This window comes from Aplysia californica, unplaced genomic scaffold (assembly GCF_000002075.1).
Source record: "Aplysia californica isolate F4 #8 unplaced genomic scaffold, AplCal3.0 scaffold00548, whole genome shotgun sequence".
Lineage (NCBI taxonomy): Eukaryota > Metazoa > Mollusca > Gastropoda > Aplysiida > Aplysiidae > Aplysia > Aplysia californica.
In genome coordinates, this window is record NW_004797818.1 from 357,233 (window position 1) to 375,920 (window position 18,688).

General features: G+C 36.2%; 1 protein-coding gene across 2 annotated transcripts in view; it reads left to right on the forward strand.

Moving 5' to 3' along the window:
* The window catches only part of LOC101858436 (beta-galactosidase), a 19,719-nt gene extending 1,359 nt beyond the window's left edge, over positions 1-18,360 (forward strand). The window contains exons 2-17 of one of the 2 annotated variants that reach the window (XM_005106657.3): positions 1,813-1,982; positions 2,823-2,973; positions 4,922-4,985; positions 5,547-5,641; positions 6,176-6,359; positions 7,164-7,219; positions 8,009-8,130; positions 8,997-9,037; positions 9,358-9,473; positions 10,446-10,520; positions 10,939-11,028; positions 12,725-12,832; positions 13,426-13,560; positions 15,502-15,611; positions 15,990-16,122; positions 17,342-18,360. In XM_005106657.3, the coding sequence (XP_005106714.1) occupies positions 1,813-1,982; positions 2,823-2,973; positions 4,922-4,985; positions 5,547-5,641; positions 6,176-6,359; positions 7,164-7,219; positions 8,009-8,130; positions 8,997-9,037; positions 9,358-9,473; positions 10,446-10,520; positions 10,939-11,028; positions 12,725-12,832; positions 13,426-13,560; positions 15,502-15,611; positions 15,990-16,122; positions 17,342-17,608 (1,917 nt within the window). In that variant the 3' untranslated portion in view covers positions 17,609-18,360. The remainder of the gene's footprint in view (positions 1-1,812; positions 1,983-2,822; positions 2,974-4,921; positions 4,986-5,546; positions 5,642-6,175; positions 6,360-7,163; positions 7,220-8,008; positions 8,131-8,996; positions 9,038-9,357; positions 9,474-10,445; positions 10,521-10,938; positions 11,029-12,724; positions 12,833-13,425; positions 13,561-15,501; positions 15,612-15,989; positions 16,123-17,341) is intronic. The other variant, XM_005106658.3, reaches the window with a different exon arrangement.
* Positions 18,361-18,688: the final 328 nt, after the last annotated feature.

The window sequence follows — 18,688 nt, forward strand, 5'->3', positions numbered from 1 at the left end:
TTTTAGGCTAACACTAACAGTAGTAATAGAAGAACGTTTTATAAGATAGAGATAGCTAAAGAGAGAGAGAGTGTAGAATTCTGTGGTTCAGGGTAAACACTTAACTGGTTGGCCTAGGCTATACTATAAAACGGTGAACGCCTACCGGGTGAGAATAGCCAAAAGACTCGCCTGCGCTATTCTCACCCGGGGTGAGAATAGAGGTGGCCATTGCCAAAACATCAAATCATTGTGAAATGCAGGAGGGGCATGCCCCCCTGAAATCCCCCCAGATTCTTTTTAGGTCAGGGGGGCATGACCCCCCATATTGTTAATTTTACTATTTTCAAATATACAGCTCAACTTTCACTTGAACAGAATAAAAACAGAACTTCCCCCAATGTGTCCTTTGTGTGACTATGCATATATGAGACAGTGGAACATCACCTTTTCCACTGTACAGCCCGAAATGACATCAGAGCTACCCTTCTCCCTCCAAGACCTAACTTCGACAACACACTCTACGGAACATTACAGCAACTGCAGCAAACCTGCACTTATCACTACATGGCACTGGACAGAAGGGCGAGAGCCCAGATGTTGCTGGATCGGTAACAACAACAACAACAACAACAACAACTATTTTCAAAAATCAATAACTCTATAACTATTGTCTGATTTGCGGCAAAAATGAAGACCATTCGTGTTTAGCATACAAAATGGCCATCTCTATTCTCACCCCGGGTGAGAATAACGCAGGCGAGTCTTTTGGCTATTCTCACCCGGTGTGCGTTCACCGTGTTATAGTCTATAGCCTTGGCCAACCAGTGTAGCGTTCACCGTGAACCACAGAATTCTACACAATGATAGCAGAATTGTAGAATTCTGTGCCTGGAACGAACGTTCAATTACTACTGTTAGCCAAAAAGCGTGCAATTTTGTTTGTGGGCAGTGGAGAGAGAGAGAGAGAGAGAAGTAGGCCTAGCGCGAGAACTTCCGGGCAAAACAAAATGGCGACCCGTGTAGTTCGGCTCGATTTGAAAAGTTAAATAGCATTAGCATCTTTGTAGACGACCAAATTAATTTACTTTTGGGTTTTAATATCATTTTTTAACTTTGTTTTGGTCAATTTGATCGTCCACACCGATAGACAGTATTCAGAAAGAGACAGAGAGAGAGAGGAGAGTAGTAGATCTTGCGAGAACTTCCGCGCAAAACAAAATGGCATTTATCATGTGTATTAAAAAAAATTATTATTGTTTCCAGGGCCCCCCTGAACCTCCCCCCCCCCCCCCCCCCAATGGTTTTATGGCTTGTAGTGTGTATTAATATGTAAACACAGTGAGTCCACCAAAGTTCAATCCTGCCGTCTTACACAAGAATTTGAGTAGAGTTACTAAACTACTTTAATAGTCAGTAGTACAGTGACTGTGTATATGGTTTTAAACCCTTTTGTCTCTGAGGCCTTGCCTTTACCATATTAGTTAGTCAAATGTTATTTCTCATGATATCAGGCATCCAGGATCTGACTACGTGCTGTTGACATTTCATAGTGCTTGCAAATCAATGGATTGGTGGACCAGGAATTAAGCTACCTTTTTAACAATTTTTGTGTGGAATAAGATGCTATAATAATATGCGTGTATAATTATGTTTTTTTTAGAAATGGTTCCCTATTGTTGCCTTCGGAATCAGTGCTGCTAAACTGTTAAATTGATGACTTGGCAGTTCTCTCTGTTCTCCAAAATTAAATATATTCCAAAATATTCTCGTAACTTGTCACTTTTTAAGAATAAGATTGTAAATGTATATATGTCTATTTATCTATTTCAGCTGGAAAACAAAAGAAAGTTTGAAATCGACTACGCCAACAACACATTTTTGAAAGATGGACAACCCTTCAGATACATCTCTGGGAGTTTCCACTATTCCAGAGTTCATCCGTACTATTGGAAAGACAGATTAATGAAAATGAGAGCAGGTGGCTTGAACACAGTTCAAGGGTGAGGACACTCTCTTAACCACCCAACTGTAATATTATTGAAAGTATATTATATTGTCTGATCATATTTTAATTTGTATTCTTTTATAATTTCCATCTTCCTTTTGATTTGAAATAAATTATAAGTTGAGACCCATGTCATTCTCTATTCTGACTCTGTTTCACCAAAAAAGCACACCCTTGCCCTTGATAGCAGATTGAAAATACAGTCAAACCTCCTTTAACAGTCACATGTATGATTATAATACAATTACCTGTACAAACGGTCATTCCCATTTCCTTACTTATGTTTTTTTTAACATAAATAATAATGACACTGTACCATGGCAGACGTCCACTTTTCTCCTCGACAATGGCTGGCCATTTTAGACACTCTCGACTGTAGCTTTTCAATCTGCTTGTGGTATAATATTTTTCAAAGTCGGCACTTCCAGCCTAATGAAACAATTTTCTACTTTAATTTATAAAAAGAGATTGTATGTCTGTAAACTTGTATGTCAGGATAAATTTTTTAAAGCAAAATTTTGATTACCTTGTGAAATATATTTTTGGCATATTTGCAATCATGTTGTAATCGAAATTAATTACAATATTTTCTTTCCGATTGTAAAAACACTGGCAAGAGTAACCTCTGAAACGTGTGTATAAAATTATACACATTTCTATTCTATCTGCCTGTTAATTAGGCTTGTTATAATTAATTCTGACAAATTATTACAGTACTTAACATAATATGATTATCTTTGCCTAACTTTCTGCGGTAATTGATGAAGGTAAAATCATTTGTCATGCACTGAGTTATTACTTTATCTTTCTCTCTCTCTTTCTCATTCTCCCACAGTTATGTACCTTGGAATGTGCATGAGACAAAACCAGGAGAGTTTTACTGGGATGGTTTTTCAGATCTCCCTAAGTTTCTTTCACTTGCTCAAGAATCGGACATGCTTGTTCTGCTTCGATTGGGACCCTACATTTGTGGAGAGTGGGAATATGTAAGCATACATTACAGTATAGTTATCTTTATGAGTGACTGTTCTTAAGTGAGCCCTTGTACAAAATCACTATCAGGTATTCCAAATTTAGTTAATTTTAGTTTTAGTAGAAGTTTCACGGCGCTCGCAACTGCATAAGGTCATATGAGCGCCAGAAGATTAGTGGTGTCACAAGAGAGTAACAAACATAAAAAAGAAGAAGGGGATATAAGGACGATAGATGTTTGATAGGAAAGAAGAAGCAAACCTCATCAGAGCACCCGCCAACCACCCACATTCCAAATTTCAAATCAGTGTTTCAAAACAAGTGCATGTATGGTTGTGGGGATTTCTTTTGTCTGTGCGGGGTTTTTTTCTTTTTTAAGTTCCTTTGTACAACTTTCTTTCTCTGCACTTAAAACTAAGCTTTGTTTTCTTGCTTGTTAATTAGGAAAGTTGCTAAGATAAAGTTTTGTCGGCATTGTCTTCTTTTTCATGGTCTCTGATAACCATGGTGTGAGTTGAATCTTCCCAAAAGAGACATTTGTCTCTGTGTGTACATATATGCATTATACTGGCAGTGAGGTGTACAAACATACCCCCGGTAAATGGTTCCAAAGAGAGAAATTTATAATCAATACGGTGATTAAATATTAAAGCATATTCTTGTCTCTCAGTAAAAGAAGGGATGATTGGTTGACATTGTCATTAATTTTTTTGTTGCTTATTCTATGAATTATTTCATATTTTTGTCCCCTTTTCAATCTATTCAGATCATGCACAGGCAGAGGGAACTCTTATAACTTTGATATTATTGATTACTGATTCAGACTGTTAACACTAATGTTCATACTGCACTACTCAGCACTGAGCTATTGGTGTGTGATTACGTGGGGAAAGTTTTAGTCGTCTTCACATCATTTCCTAGCCAAGTTTAACTGAGAACTCAACTAGTTCAAAATGATAGGAAATATAATTCTGATACTAAGTTTCAACTGACAGATAGCAAAATCAAAATTTTTCAAAGTCATAAAGTATATAGGCCTACTCTGTGATGTTTTTGTTTCTTTTTATTTGTTTTTTTTTTGTTTTGTTCTGTGTCATTTTGTGTGTTAGGTTTTTTTTCGATTTTTTGTTGTTGTCTCATTTCCCTCTTTTCTGTGACTTTTATGCATGAATGCATGTATTGGAGTAATTATCATATTATACTTCTACTGGTTTGTGTGTACTTTTTTGTATTATAGAATATACTTTTTTAGAGATTTTGTGATGTCTCACTCCCTGGTGATATAGTTGTAGTCCTTTTTACTTTACATTGATGAGTTTCCTTTTCCAACTTCATCAACAGAGGATCTTTAAATTAGATAATGCTTGAGAAGTCAAAGGGGGGCTCTCGTGGCCTAGAGGTTAAGGTGGTGGCCTCTCATTCAAAGGTCACAGGTTCGAATCCGGGTAGCGACCGAAAAATTTTCTTCTTTAAAATTGTCTCCTTTTACCTCCTTTCCTGCTCTCCAGTAATGTTCTGTTGTCTGCTTTCATCTCCTCTTTCTTCCCCCACCCCTCACCTCCTTTGCCGCTTCCTCTGGGCTCCTGACTCTTTCTGTGGCCTTTCTACTGCTACTCCTTGGCTCCTTCTTACTGTTGTCTTTCAGCCACAACCCTGATCTTCTGGTAGGAAAGATCTACAGCTAGCCTTCTCGGACAAGGGTGAAAAATCTTGAAGGGCCCGTGTGCAAGTTTCGCCTGTTAAAGATCCCTTGGTTGTCTAAAACCGATTAGAGTGGGCAAAATTCAAAATTTCCTACCAAAAAAAGTTTTATGTGTCGTGCTCATATGACCTTATGCAGTTGCGAGAGAAGAGAAGTCAAGTTAATGTAAAGAAGACATGGTTCTGTTTTGTCGGAGTTGTAAACTGTGGCATACTGCTTTTTTAATCAATATCCTGCTATGGTTTCGTTGTGCTTTTCAGGGAGGATTTCCAGCATGGTTGTTGTCAAAAGATTCAAATATGATTCTTCGTACCAGTGACCCGTGTAAGTGTTATTCTGGTTTTTAAAAAGTTGCTTTTAATGAAAATACCTCAGTATACTGAGACCTGTTTTTGTCCTCTACAACAGTAGATGTCCAGGAATACACATAGAATGTTTTAAATAATTAATTAATTTTTTCCCTTTTTTTATTGGGGGGGGGGGGGGGGGGGTTGTCTTTCCTGGTTTTAGTTTTTTGTTATGTGTCATATGTCTACAAATGACTTGTCAAATTTGTGTTTATAGTTGTATAGACCTTTTTCAGACTTTAAGGCCTCCTCTTTCATGTGATGATCTCATGCATGATTTTTTTATTTTTTTTGGGGGGTCGAGGAATATGATGATGGGGTGATAACAGAATATTGGTTGTCATGTAAAAACATTTAGTAAGAGGTGGTAGTCCTGCATGATTCTTAAATGGAAAGTCAGATCTAAGATCTTTGTTTCGTAATCATCAAAAGAGCCTTATTTTCGACCAGTTTTGTGACGTTTATAGTTCTCGTCAATGTTTTGTGGAACTGAATGCAAATTTTTTTTTCTTCTAAATTTAATTTTTTTTTTTTTCAGCTTACATGAAATGGGTAGACAAGTGGTTTACAGAGTTACTGACTACAATTAAACCGTTTCTATACAACAACGGAGGGCCTGTCATCATGGTTCAGGTAGATCCTTGTATTTTTCATCTTGTAAATTTTTCTCTCTTCTTTTTGAGCTTCAGTTTTCATGTTACCTTATTTTATGCCAATGCCCACATGTTGCACAAAAGTGTTCGTGATAGCATACTCATGCTGGTTTTTAGTTATTACTTTTTCTTTTTTTAATTTAAAAAAAGTTTTTTTTAAAGTTTTAAACTTGAAACTATTTATGTCTGACATAGATTGTGTGTCATTACAAGGAGGGTTGCCATCTAGTTTCTTTTTTTTTTTTTGCTTTTCAAGTTGCAATAATTTTCAATTTTGCCTTGAAAATGTGTGCTTGAGACAGAAAGAGAGAGATAAAACAAAGCAACAGAGCAGGGAAAGAATAAGAGTGTGCATTTGTTTCTGCTTTGTGAATTGCTTATTTGTTGGACCGATACAGTGCATATATATATATATATATATATGTATATATAAGATGTTTATTTCTTCATGAACTTTATCACAAAATTTCTTTTGATCATTCTTGCTTGTATACTTTTCCCCCTCAATTCACAGATTGAAAATGAGTATGGAAGCTACTTTGCCTGTGACAGGTCCTATGGAGTAATGCTGCGAGATAAAGTTACAAGCATTCTGGGCAATGAAGTGGTCATCTACACCACCGATGGCTGCAACTTGAGGGATGTTTTTTGTGGCAAAGTTGACCAAGTGTACCCATCAATTGATTTTGGTGCTGACCGTGAGTACATGTTATGGCAAGTTATTATGTCTTTTCAATTTATGGCAGGAATTTTGATTTGATTAAAAGATTTGTTTTCCAGTCTATTTAATTAGGTTTTATACAGCATTTTGTATTATGTAGATGCTGACTCTAGAAGGCGCTTTAATGCAGTTGCCTAATATTCAGTTTGCTCATTCTATAAGTTCAGTGTCAGGGTCTTACCCTCTTGTATCTTGATGCTCACGAAGGCATGTTTTGTGACCATGTTGAAGTAAAATGAATCCTGGTTTGCAAAAGTATCTGTTGTAAATGTGTGTAGGAGACAAAGGTGAGAAGAGCATAAGTTTGCCTATTTTAGTGTTGTAAATTTAGTCACAAATTTATGATTTTTTTTCACGGTTTGATTTTTTATGTGTGCAGACTACAGGAAAAGACTTTGTAGGGGAAGTAACCGCAACACTTGAACTTCCTTTATTTTCCAGTGTATTGTGGCTACCTCCCCTCCAAAGTCTTGAGTGGTTTCGTGCGAGGTTAAGAAGAGAAATAGCAACTTGTAAACATTCAATGCTTATAACGTCCTAGTTTATCACATCGTTGTGGCTTTTCGAAGATTTGTGTTGAAAAACAAACTGATGTTCAGACTATGGTTGGTTGATTGCTCTATTGCAGTGGAAAGAAGAGAGAATTCTGAGTATGTTAATATTTTATCTTATGATTAGATTATTGTTCAAATCTGACACTTACTCAGTAAATGATCGTGTAACTTTGTTCTTTGTTGTTTTTTTTGTGTGAATTTCAAGACCTACCCTTATTGCATTTCAGTGGATCCAAGTTCATGCTTTCAGGCACTTCGTTTTTATCAACCAAAAGGACCTTTGGTAGGTGTTTGTCGTTAAGTTCCGATATCAACTGAAATTTAATCTAAATTTAAGTTTTCATACATCACCTCCTTGATGTGTGTGATTTTTCAAGAAGCATGAATACCTGCTCCACTGTGCATATTCAATTTTTTTTCATGAGGAATGTGCATCATTGTTTTGTTTGAGTTGGTTAACTGCAAGATATGGTATGCGTTAACGCTCCCTTTAGCTCTGTATGTTTATTTATGATGTGGGATCTTGGATTTAACATCCATCTCTGCATGGGACAACGCCCCCCACCACACACCACCATTAACAAAGCCTCCATGTTAAGACGAAACTCAAAAACAACCTCAATTTTAGAACTATCCATTTTGGATTTGAACCTTGGTCATCTGCCCTTTGGTCCAGCATTATGTTATACCAATTAAACAATCAAGGACCTGTCATGATTACAGCGTTTGGCTGCTGGCTACATTGGGATCAACGGTTGTTATGTTGAATAGAAAACTGGCTTCTGTCATTATGTGTACAAAATCTCATGTCTGTAAAATAAAAATTGTTGATTTTACAGAACAGAGAAACTTACTTCAAGATCATACTCCATATATGTCTAGGGGTTTTTTTCTTTTGTTTTATTTTCATTTAAGACATGCAAATATTTACCGTTGACAGAATCTTAATCGCTCAAGTGTTCAAATTTCATTTACATATATATATGCTCTTTTTTTTTTTACGTTGATACTTGTCAGTCTTCAATCTTATGGACATGTTTTCCTTTTTTATCTTTCCTTTTGGTTTGCTCAGATCAACTCAGAGTATTACACTGGCTGGCTGGACCATTGGGGCTCTCCCCACTCCACACGGGGCACCACGCAAGTCAGTAAAAGTCTGGACAAGATACTTGCCCTCGATGCCAATGTGAACATGTGAGTGGGTGCTGGGGCTAACTTTTCAAATAGAATAAAATACACATGGAAATGACTATTTTGATCGTCGTTTTGTTTTGATAAATAGAATTTGGATGAAAAAATTTGACTGCCGTGTGTACATTGTTATGTTCGGAAAGCTGTCAATGTATTGCATATATATTCTTTTTTTTGTTTGTTGAGGGTACAGTTTTTGTGACAATGAGAATTAACATAGAGGATGTTTTTGTCTTTAAGTGTATGATAATGGTGTAAATTACAAATGGTGCAGTGGACATAGCATCTATAATAAAGTTTTTTGTACATCCTTCTCTCATTCTTTATAAATTCTTTAAACTTTGATTAATTTTTAGCTTTAGTTCTCTTTCAAAGGACTGTTGAAGTATTCATCTGTGCTGATTTTTTGGAACTTAGTATTCTTGTTTGATTTTGCAGATGTAATATATTTGTGCTGTGCATTTCTTTTAGAAATATGTAAATCTGAAAATGAAAAAGTACATAGACCTAGATATTTGGTTTCTGTATAAATAAATTTCTAGTAGTTACAGAACCTAGATCTATCTATGTGCGACCAAAATTCTAATACGTTGATGGAATCTTTTTTCCCTTTAGTTAGCAAAGTATGATATCCGAGTGCTCCAAAGCCCTAGAAGACTTTTGTGCTTCCTGTGCACTGTGGAATTTAATTAGACTATTATTTTAGTATTGACAAGTGCTGTTCTGACTCCAGTGTCTGCCATTTCTGGTGCTGTTCCATCTGAAATATCGTAAAAAAGTGAACTATCATCGGTATCAGTTTAATATGTAGATACTGAAGTTCTTTTTTTTTCCTGGATATTGATTGTCATGTTTCTCAAATTCCATAGGTACATGTTCATTGGAGGCACAAACTTTGGGTTTTGGAATGGTAAGATTTGAAACGATTTGAATTTTGTTTTGTCTTCAGCTTTATGTTTTCATGCCCTTTCTTCATAGAGATGAATTGCTATTGACTTCACTGTCTCTTACTATTTTTCTCTAATAATAGACTTTGTATGTTATTAAAATTTAGGAACCAAATGATTGTTTTAATATTCCTGATCATTGTGGTAAATTTCCTCTCAGCTTTATTTTCCATCAAAGGGTAAAATTTTTCACCTTTGAAATGACTTAGCACGTAAAAAAAAAAAGACAAAACCCAATAAATCGGGGTTTCCATAAGTCTTTTTTTTTCTTGTCATTACTCAGGTGCCAACTACAAACCGTATCAACCGGTGCCGACCAGTTACGACTATGATGCTCCACTCACCGAAGCTGGTGATGTCACTCTCAAGTACTACGCCATTAGAGACATCATATCCAAAGTACGACTTGTATCCCTTGTATTGACGACATACATATGTCTGGATGTCACTTTCACTATTCATATATTTGCATTCTTTGCTCTTAAACATTTGTGTGACTTTTGAATTATGTAGATGAGATTGTTTCAGAAGCAAATAAACATCAAAGTGGTCATTTGGTGCTGAAAAAAAAAATCCAGAAAAATCCAGATAAAACAGTAATATGAATGATGATGCCTGAACTGCAACGAGGAACTGCTGCTTTTTCTTTCCTAATCCTTACTATTGTCATTTCCCCTCTACTTCTTTTGTATGTTTGTCACTCTCTCGTGATCCGCTATTTCCGGGGTGCCTTGATAGTGGAAGCAGGCTTTGTATTGTTGAAGCTTGAGAGGTGAGCAGAGTAAGCCTGGTTCCCTGTAAGGACTTCTCTGTTGACATCCACCCCTTGGCGCTCATATGACTGTATGCAGTTGCGAGCGCCATTAAAAACTCTACTAAAAAAGACCTTTTGGTTATCATTGTGCCAAGGAACAGTACTTTCCTACGATAATAACACTGTAATTCAACATCAATCAATTTATTTGAACTTTAAATAATCAGCACATTTGAAAAACATATCAAGAATCATATTAAATTCATTTATTTAAAAAAAAAAAAATTCTGTGAGTGTTTAGTTTTGGTAACTGATGGGACAAATGAGGTATTTTTCTGTCCTGTCAGTTACCTTGCAATAGCCGTAAATTGCAACTCAATAATATCATGAAGACTAAAACTCAGTTTTCATACACTTGATGTGACTGAAGAAAGGTTCATTGCTCTGCACTATCAGTTTTCGGGATATGTTAGTATCGTATTTAATGTATGCTTAGTCGTGACTTTATAACTAGTTGTTTCAGTTTGCATCACATCAGATAAAGTCTATGTTTCTGTCCCAAAGCTTATACCTGCTGTCCTTCGATTTTCTTATTTGTTCTTTGTTTTCATTTCCAGTATGTGAAACTGCCACCTATACCAATTCCTCCAAATACCAACAAAACGAAATATGGAAAAATACCAATGGAATTTGTAAGTAAATCTATATATGTGTTTTGTTATTATTACTGTCGTTTAGTAAATTTCAGTATGTTTGGTAACTTATCAATCATATATATGAGAAAAACTAGTCAAACATATTTGTCTTCTTTTCTTTTCAGCCGATTTATATTTTAGTGTATATATACCCACCATGTGGTAATGCAGAAGAAAGTTCCTAAGTGTACATCCTAGTGTATTTTCTTATTACCGCAAGTTCCGTAAGTATCTTTTACCATTCTCCTGCCTCAAAATAAAACCTTATATAATAGGACAGCTCTCATTTTGTTCTTTTTTTAATGTTATGATGACCTCTCAGGCTTAATTTATTGCAAAACCTTTCAATTTTTCACGATTTGGTAAAAAAAGTTGATCATTTATGCTTTTGTGGCTTTTATTTTTTAAAACTCAGGTATCCACTGTGCAAGACGCGTTGCACGTTTTAACTCCTGAAGGACCATTTAAGGCAAAGTATCCAGTTCCGATGGAGAAAATAAATTTTGTAAGTCCCTAAGGAGCCTTTTTCAACAACAATGACAGTGACAATCTTTTCTTATTTCCAAACTTATGTTTGGTCATGGTCAACAGCTTTTCTCTTTCTCTTTCTCTTTCTCTTTCTCTTTCTCTTTCTCTCTTTTCTTAACCCTTTAAGCCCTGACCTCCTGAGGCTACCGTCCCCCTTTTCTTGAGCTCCTGAGTGATATGTTACAAGCTTTCATATGATCGTCAGAATCACATTCCATATCCCACTCAGGGTAGTCCTTGGGCTGTTTTGGAGGTGGGGTCTCGCTCACCGCTGTACCGATGACTAGGCATATGGGCAGTTTTATGTGCCACCGGTGGCAAAGGCTCAAAGGGTTGAACAATAGCTTTCTCTCTTTTTCCTACTCTATTCAGCTCTTTATTTTTAAACCTTATACACGAACGCTCATCTTTTCTCTCACACACACTCACACACACACACATTCATGGGTTCTGGATGAAGACACACAAACCCTTTCAGAAGTTCTTATTAAGATATGTTTCTGAAGGTCTTATCAAGTTGACTATGAGTAAGCCTTACCTTTTAAGAATGTCTCCTGTAGAAAGGGGAGAAAAAAGTTATGCTTAAATTTTCCACTCTTGTTGGGAGTGCCATAACTAAAAGCATTTTGAGAGGGCTTGTCTTGCCACACCTGACACCACTTTCAAGGTGTGAGAATTTTGATTATTATCAAACACAACACAACTTCTTTGACAAATTTAACCTTGGTTCAATCCATCAGTATGGGGAGAAGCTTGACCTAATTTTGCTCAGTAACACGGTCCTGACAAAGACTTTTAACCCTATCCTTACACCCTGAGGTCATTTGGTACTCCTGGGGTTGTATTCTTCACATTTAAGAATACTTGTAGTACGAAAATCTCTTTGAAACTATCAGTATTTCTCAAAAAATCGTTTTGACAGACTGCTATTCAAAGTGTACGGATCGGATTAACGAATAAATTTCCTGTTTGGAAAGTGGTAGCACAGAGTTCTCCACATCGTATGAATACAATATTAAAACATGACGTAAGGATAGGGTTAACAAAATTAACCTTGGTTCAATCCATCATGTATATTTATGTCAGTATGAGGGAGAAGCTTGACCTAATTTTGCACAGTAACACAGTGCTGGCAAAGACTTTTAAACAGTATATATCAGCTGCTTCATGTAAGACTCCGCCCTACACCATTTTCGAAATGTTACTTATGACAGATTCTTACGCCGAGCAATCGATATCTTTAAAAAAAATAAAGCAGTGGTTGTTGAGAATGTTTTTATTAACTTTTGTTTGTGGGTAGTTCGCAGGTGCTCTGGTGTGGTTTGCTTTTTCTTTCCTATTAAACATCTATCGTCTTTATCTCCCCTCCTTTCTTATGTTTGTTACTCTCTTGTAACACCTCTAATCTTTGGAACTCATATGACCTTATTGTGTTGCAAGTGCCGTAAAACACTTACTAAAACTAACTTTTGTTTTGTTGAGGGGTTTTTTCTAACACATTTAGTATGGATTTTTACGTGGTTTCTCTCTGAACGTGATGTGTATGTTCCTATAGTGTGAGACTTGTCTTCTAAGTTTGTTAGCGTTCAGTTTCATTTAATCTGTTGTCATAAATTTACTCTGAATGACATTTAGCTGTACATATATTATTTTTTTTGTTACTGTTTCAACAGTATAGCGGATTCATTCTGTACCGCTCAATTCTGACTGAAGATTACAAGAAACCCGTTACTCTAAACATCCATTCTGTGAGAGACAGAGCCATGGTGATGGTCAACAGTGTGAGTTGTAATTTGTCACTTTGTTTTATCTTTATTTCTATTGTTGTTGGGTCGTTTTGATTCCTTTTTTTAATGAGTGGAGGGGATGGGGATGCGGTCTGATGTTTTTATGTAATTTTTAATTTGAGTTTGAATGCACAGTTTCAGGTTTTTTTAAAGTAGCTGAGCAAAGACGATGTTTAACAAAATGCTGCATATATAGAATCAAACAAAATTGTAGGAATACCCAGGACTTATTTAGAAGATACTGATAATTATGAGATGTAACTGTATGTATCACAGGCATTAAAAAAATAATTAATTAATGCTATATATTTTTGCAGTCATTTAGTTCCAATCAATATTTAAGAAGTTTGTCAATATCATTTGTCAGGACTGAAACCTTGCTTTTCACCAAGCTAGAGGTTTTCACATACTCTCTTCACAGATGTCTTTGCTTAAGAGTTGACTTGCGTGCTTGTACATTGACAAATGCAGTTTATAATGGTTTCTTTAAAAAAAACACTTTTGTATGAAATAATTGGTACTTTTTGCTAGGAATGTCATGATATAGTGTAGCACTATTAAGTGTTTTTCATTATTTGTTTTCAAAGGTCCCTTTCGGCATATTAGACAGGGAAGGTGCTTCATCTGTGTCTATCAAAGGACTTAAAGGACAGACTGTGGACATTCTTGTGGAGAATCAAGGCAGAATAGGCTTTGGATATGGAATGAATTTTAATTTGAAGGTAATGTATGTTGAATATACTACTATGTGACTACTTTTTAATGGGCACTTCATCTCCAATATTTAATCTCTTTGTGACCTTTATGACGTATGCCATTTGTAACTTTTTCTGACATGGCGAGCGATCCAAGACGTTGCTGTGACGTACGCATCTATCATGCTTTGCGAAGCTTGAGGACCATGATGACGAACACCGTTCATCATAGATTGTATTCTGCATACTGCTTCTTTTTGGTGCATTTCGTAAAACTAATTGCAAATTCGCATTCAAGAATATTTTTTTCAGAACAAAGAAATCTTTTCCTTTTAGATATATAATTAGTAGTATTTGCAAACTGGGTCTATTTATAGGAAACTGACCACTAAATCTAGCACTACTCTGTGTCCCTGGGGATCCAATACTGTGCCTGGTGAAGCATGAACTGACCCTGTGTCATGAAGGGGTTAAAAGGATGAACCAGCAATGTTGTCCCCCTCATGTTTGTGACAATGTTTGATATAATTATAAAATCTTTCTTATTCTTCATAGTTATCTCTGTTTCAAACACTTTTGGACCCGTTTGCGGTAGACTTATTCTGATCCAAAATCACTAGGCTTGGCATATGTTCCTCACTCATTCCAGTGTATAAGTATAACAATAACCATGTCTGTCATGCCCATTCTTGTTTGTTTCCCCCCGGGACAGTGCCACTGACTGTAGTGTCTTTAGGCCATTCCCAAAGGGGGGACATTTCTCGTTCAGGCATAGTAGAATTGTAAATGGGCTGATTCATGTCACGCTCTTAACTGTGCCTGATCTGCAGCAGGGAACTGCTGCTTTTTCTTTCCTAATCCTTACTATTGTCATTTTCCTCTACTTCTTTTGTATGTTTGTTACTCTTGTATGAAGCAGACCTTGTGCATGGCGCTTAAATGACCAAAATTGTGTCGATAGTGCCGTAAAACATCTACCCAATCAAATCAGACCTTGTGCTGTTGAAGCTAGAGAGGTGAGCAGAGTAAGTCTGATTCCCTGTAAAGACTTCTCTGTTGACACCCACTCTTTGGCGCTCATATGACGTTATGCAGTTGTGAGCGCCGTAAAACCCTCTACTATAATTTTTTTTTTAAAATTCTTGTTTGTGTCTCTTTCAGTCAGTATTTCTCATTCTGTCCATGTGTTCCTCTCTCTGCTCTCAGCAACTAGGTTTTACCTTCAATAATAGATTTTTCAGAAAATTGTGTCTGGTGGATGTTATATAAGTCCCACTTCACTTTTGCTTAAGCAGAACATACGATTTGTTTAATAAGTTTCTGTTTTAAATAGAATCCTGTCTTAAATTGTTTTTTTTAAATAGGATATGTATTAAACGGGTATTGGTTTGCATAAACTAGTTTCTGTCTTAAGCCGATATCTCTGAAGCAGGTTTCTGTTTTTAACAGATCTTTCTCGACAAGATCACAAAATCAAATGTTAGCCTCTGTTGAAGTTTAGGTTTTATTAGCACAAATTCCTCACATTAAATGTTGTTTATTGAATTTGTGTTATTGTTTGAGGGTTTTATTTGTGCAGATCATTATGCTGTCATGCATGTTGTTGTTTTCAAATCTCTTTAGCTGCGAGCATTTCGCTCTTGGCAGCGCAATGCCTCCCTCAAGTAACCACATGCAGTCATGCATAGATGTATGCATATTCAGTCATGCATAGATTAAATAAAATTGATAAGAGAGGTCTGCATTTATTACGTTAAGAATATATACAGTCAAAATTGTCCGAGATGGCAACCCAGTGTTGGGAGTAAAGTGGTTGTCTTACGCAGGTGGATGTCAGTGAGTAGTGTCATTAAAGTTATAGAAAAATGTAAAAGGGGAAGTGGGAAGTGGTGACTTGTACAGGTGATAATCTTGGACAGGTTGCTGTTGGAGTTAGAGCAGGTTTGACCATACGCGTTTCTTTCACAGGGCATTATCTCCAATGTGACGGTTGGTGACAAAGTTGTCACAAACTGGCAGATCTATCCCCTCCACATAGAAAACATCAACCAAACTGTTGTGTCTAGGATGAAGTCTAGGTAAGCTGTTTTCTTTAAACTTTTAGTCGACTGTTATATTGGTCATCATTTCCTTCAGGTACTTGTTGCTTTTTTTTTTTTTTTCCATAACACCCCAAGCTTCATTTTTTTTACACATACATAATTTCCACTCTTTTCTCTGTCTTTGAGTACTGATATAGGTTTTTCAATCTTACTTCAGTAATCTCAAGTGGGGCTGGCAGAACAACGGGTTTTTAATGCTATCCTCTGTTTAATAGCACCTACTGCCCAGCATCAAAGGAAATGACTTTGCCATGACCAGATAAAGAGCAATATTGTAGTAAGCTATATACTTTTGTTCAAAACTTGATGAGATGATCGAAGAAGTGCATCTAATTGTTGAATATGATTTTTCAGATCATCTCAAAGACAGCCTTTCTCCTCTGCTGACTCAAAGTTGACGACACCTTCAATATACGTCGGTACTGTCGACATAGCTTCACCCAATCAGCCAACAGACACCTTCTTGGATCCAAGACCCTGGGGCAAGGTAAGAGTTCACCTTTCAGGTTCTGGTTTTTCAAACAAAAAGATTACAAATCTGAAAGATTATTACTTTTCTTTGCATTCAAAGTTTCGATAGACGTGCCTCTTCAGGCCACCAACTACGTATTTCACGTGAGGAATTTTATTTTCAAACTTAGGTATTCCGTTTATCAGTGCAAGGTGACCCAGAATGCCGTACAGTTAGTTGATATATATATATATATTCTGTGGAGGTTCACAAAGAATGTCAGGCAATGCTCCTGTAGCAGCTTTTAGGTGAGGCATCATTGATGTGTCTTCTTGTTCCTGCATGGTATCCTTTGCTGAAGACAGAATGTTTCACTGTAGCACCTAGCACTGCTGTAATTGCATTTGAATTTATTTTATTTTCCTTGGTAGTGTGATAATGTATGGTTTTAACAGACCTATGTACATCATTGTAAACAAAGCTTGGAAAGGGAAAAATAAATGTGAAAAGGAAGATCAAAATTCAGACTCTATCTGTGGAAGGATAATACAATTTACTCTTTTTAACAGAATTCTTTTTCCAATCTGAAGTGCTCTTTTAAATTGCATGCAGGCTTTATTTGATTACATTTAAACCAGTGTCATGATTACTTTTAAAATAAAATAAGATAATTTCCTCTTTCACTCATGGACAGTCTATTTCAGTTCTGGACAACAGACGCACCATACTTTTTCTCTGTTCACTGGAAATGGTTATCTTGAAACAACACTGATACATGCATGGGTAAATGTTTACTCTAAAAAATTGAACATAGCTTCAGAACGTTTTTTTCTTCACATTGAGAGTGATGGACTTTGCATTTCATGCATGTTGGCAAATAGTCTCTGAAAATTCTTACTCTCAAATATGGTCGCTTTTAAGGACAAGCGGGCTAACCCAGATTTTGTGGGTTTCCAGAAATCTTGACCTACACCAAGAGTGGACATTGCCCTTCCTATAGTATAGGAGAAGTTTGGTTTCATTGGTGTGTATGTTTGTTTGGTTATAGAGAAAACTCTCCCTGTCTTTTAATGAAACTGAATAAGGATCCCGAAAAAATGCTGTTTTGAGAAAATCGGAGGTAGAGTTTTTACTCTACCTCTGATTTTCTCAAAACAGCATTTTTTCGGGATAGCCCCCTTGTGCCTAAAAGCGACCATATAGGTCTATAGATGAATAAACATTTCACTATTTTTTTTCTGTCTCTCTCTTTCAGGGACAAGCAATCGTGAACAACTTCAATTTAGGAAGGTACTGGCCGTCGAGAGGCCCCCAAGTGACCCTGTACGTCCCTAAGCCTGTCTTCAACTCCCACACCTCACAGAACCAGCTGTTCTTGTTTGAGCTGGAGCGAGCTCCATGCTCCACGGCCTCCAACTGCTCAGTGACGTTCACAGATGTGCCATATCTGGATGGACCCAATAAACCAGACAATAAAAAAGATCTTCCTTCATTAGGATACACAGGTCATAATCAACATTGAGCTTACCACATTTTGTTTTTGTAATAACAAATGACTGAGTCTGTGTTCTCACGTTTACCCTTAAAAAATTTGTTTTTTAAATTCATGTGAGATACAGCTGAGAGATTTGAATGTTACTGCTCACTCTTTTAAAAAAAAAAAGTTTCCTGTATGATACTAAACCAGTGATGCGCATATATTTGAAATGCATTCTCTTGTGTGTGGTGTGCATCTCATTAACATGCACTTTGTCCATATGTTTACATTCAGTACAGCTGTCAGGATCCCTTCGAAAATTTTACCAGATAATTTTGTTGTAAGATAATGTGTATCATAAGTTTTGTTTGAGCAGTAAATTACTGTTAGAATTTTATTCCACTGACTGTGAAGATTGCAGTAATGTAGCGTTACATTTTGGATAGGCCTGTATGGCCAATAGAATTTTTGTATTGATTGAAAACATGTGGTTGAATCACTTGAAGAGTTTTAATTCAAGTAATCCTTTGTAAACGAATCTAGCAGCTGGCAATTTTAATAAGATTATTTTCCACTCAAGTGCTTCTCTCCTTATACAGAAATCTGTGATTGAGAAATGTGACCGCTGACAATCAGTGCTAGTTCTCTTGTATACTTTTATTTTATACCTTTGCTTTTAAACCAGATCTAATTCAAATCTCATGACTATGTTCTTACTGTTAATTTGTAGCAAATTCAGTTAAAGACGCTTCTGTGCTTTATTTTTTCTCAATCAGTTGTACTTGATCTGCAAAATTCTTCATGTCTTGTGTAGTGTTTTGATTTTTTAAATGCAAATTTGGGACAAAGACTTACGTATCTATCCAAGTGTGAAAATGTTTTATTCATGTAGGCCCATGGAGTTTGAAGGGTCAAAGTCCGCACATATTACGATACTTTCTTTTTTAATCAATGAGTGATCATGTATAGATCTGGAAAGTGACTTTGCCTTTAAATTACAAGTGAGTAGTGTTGGAGTCAAATTCAATTGCAAATATTGTGATTAGACTCGTAGGCCTATATCTTCGAAAAAGTTTGTCATTCTTCTTGCCTTAATTTTAATCCTAAAAAGTGAAACTTTTCACC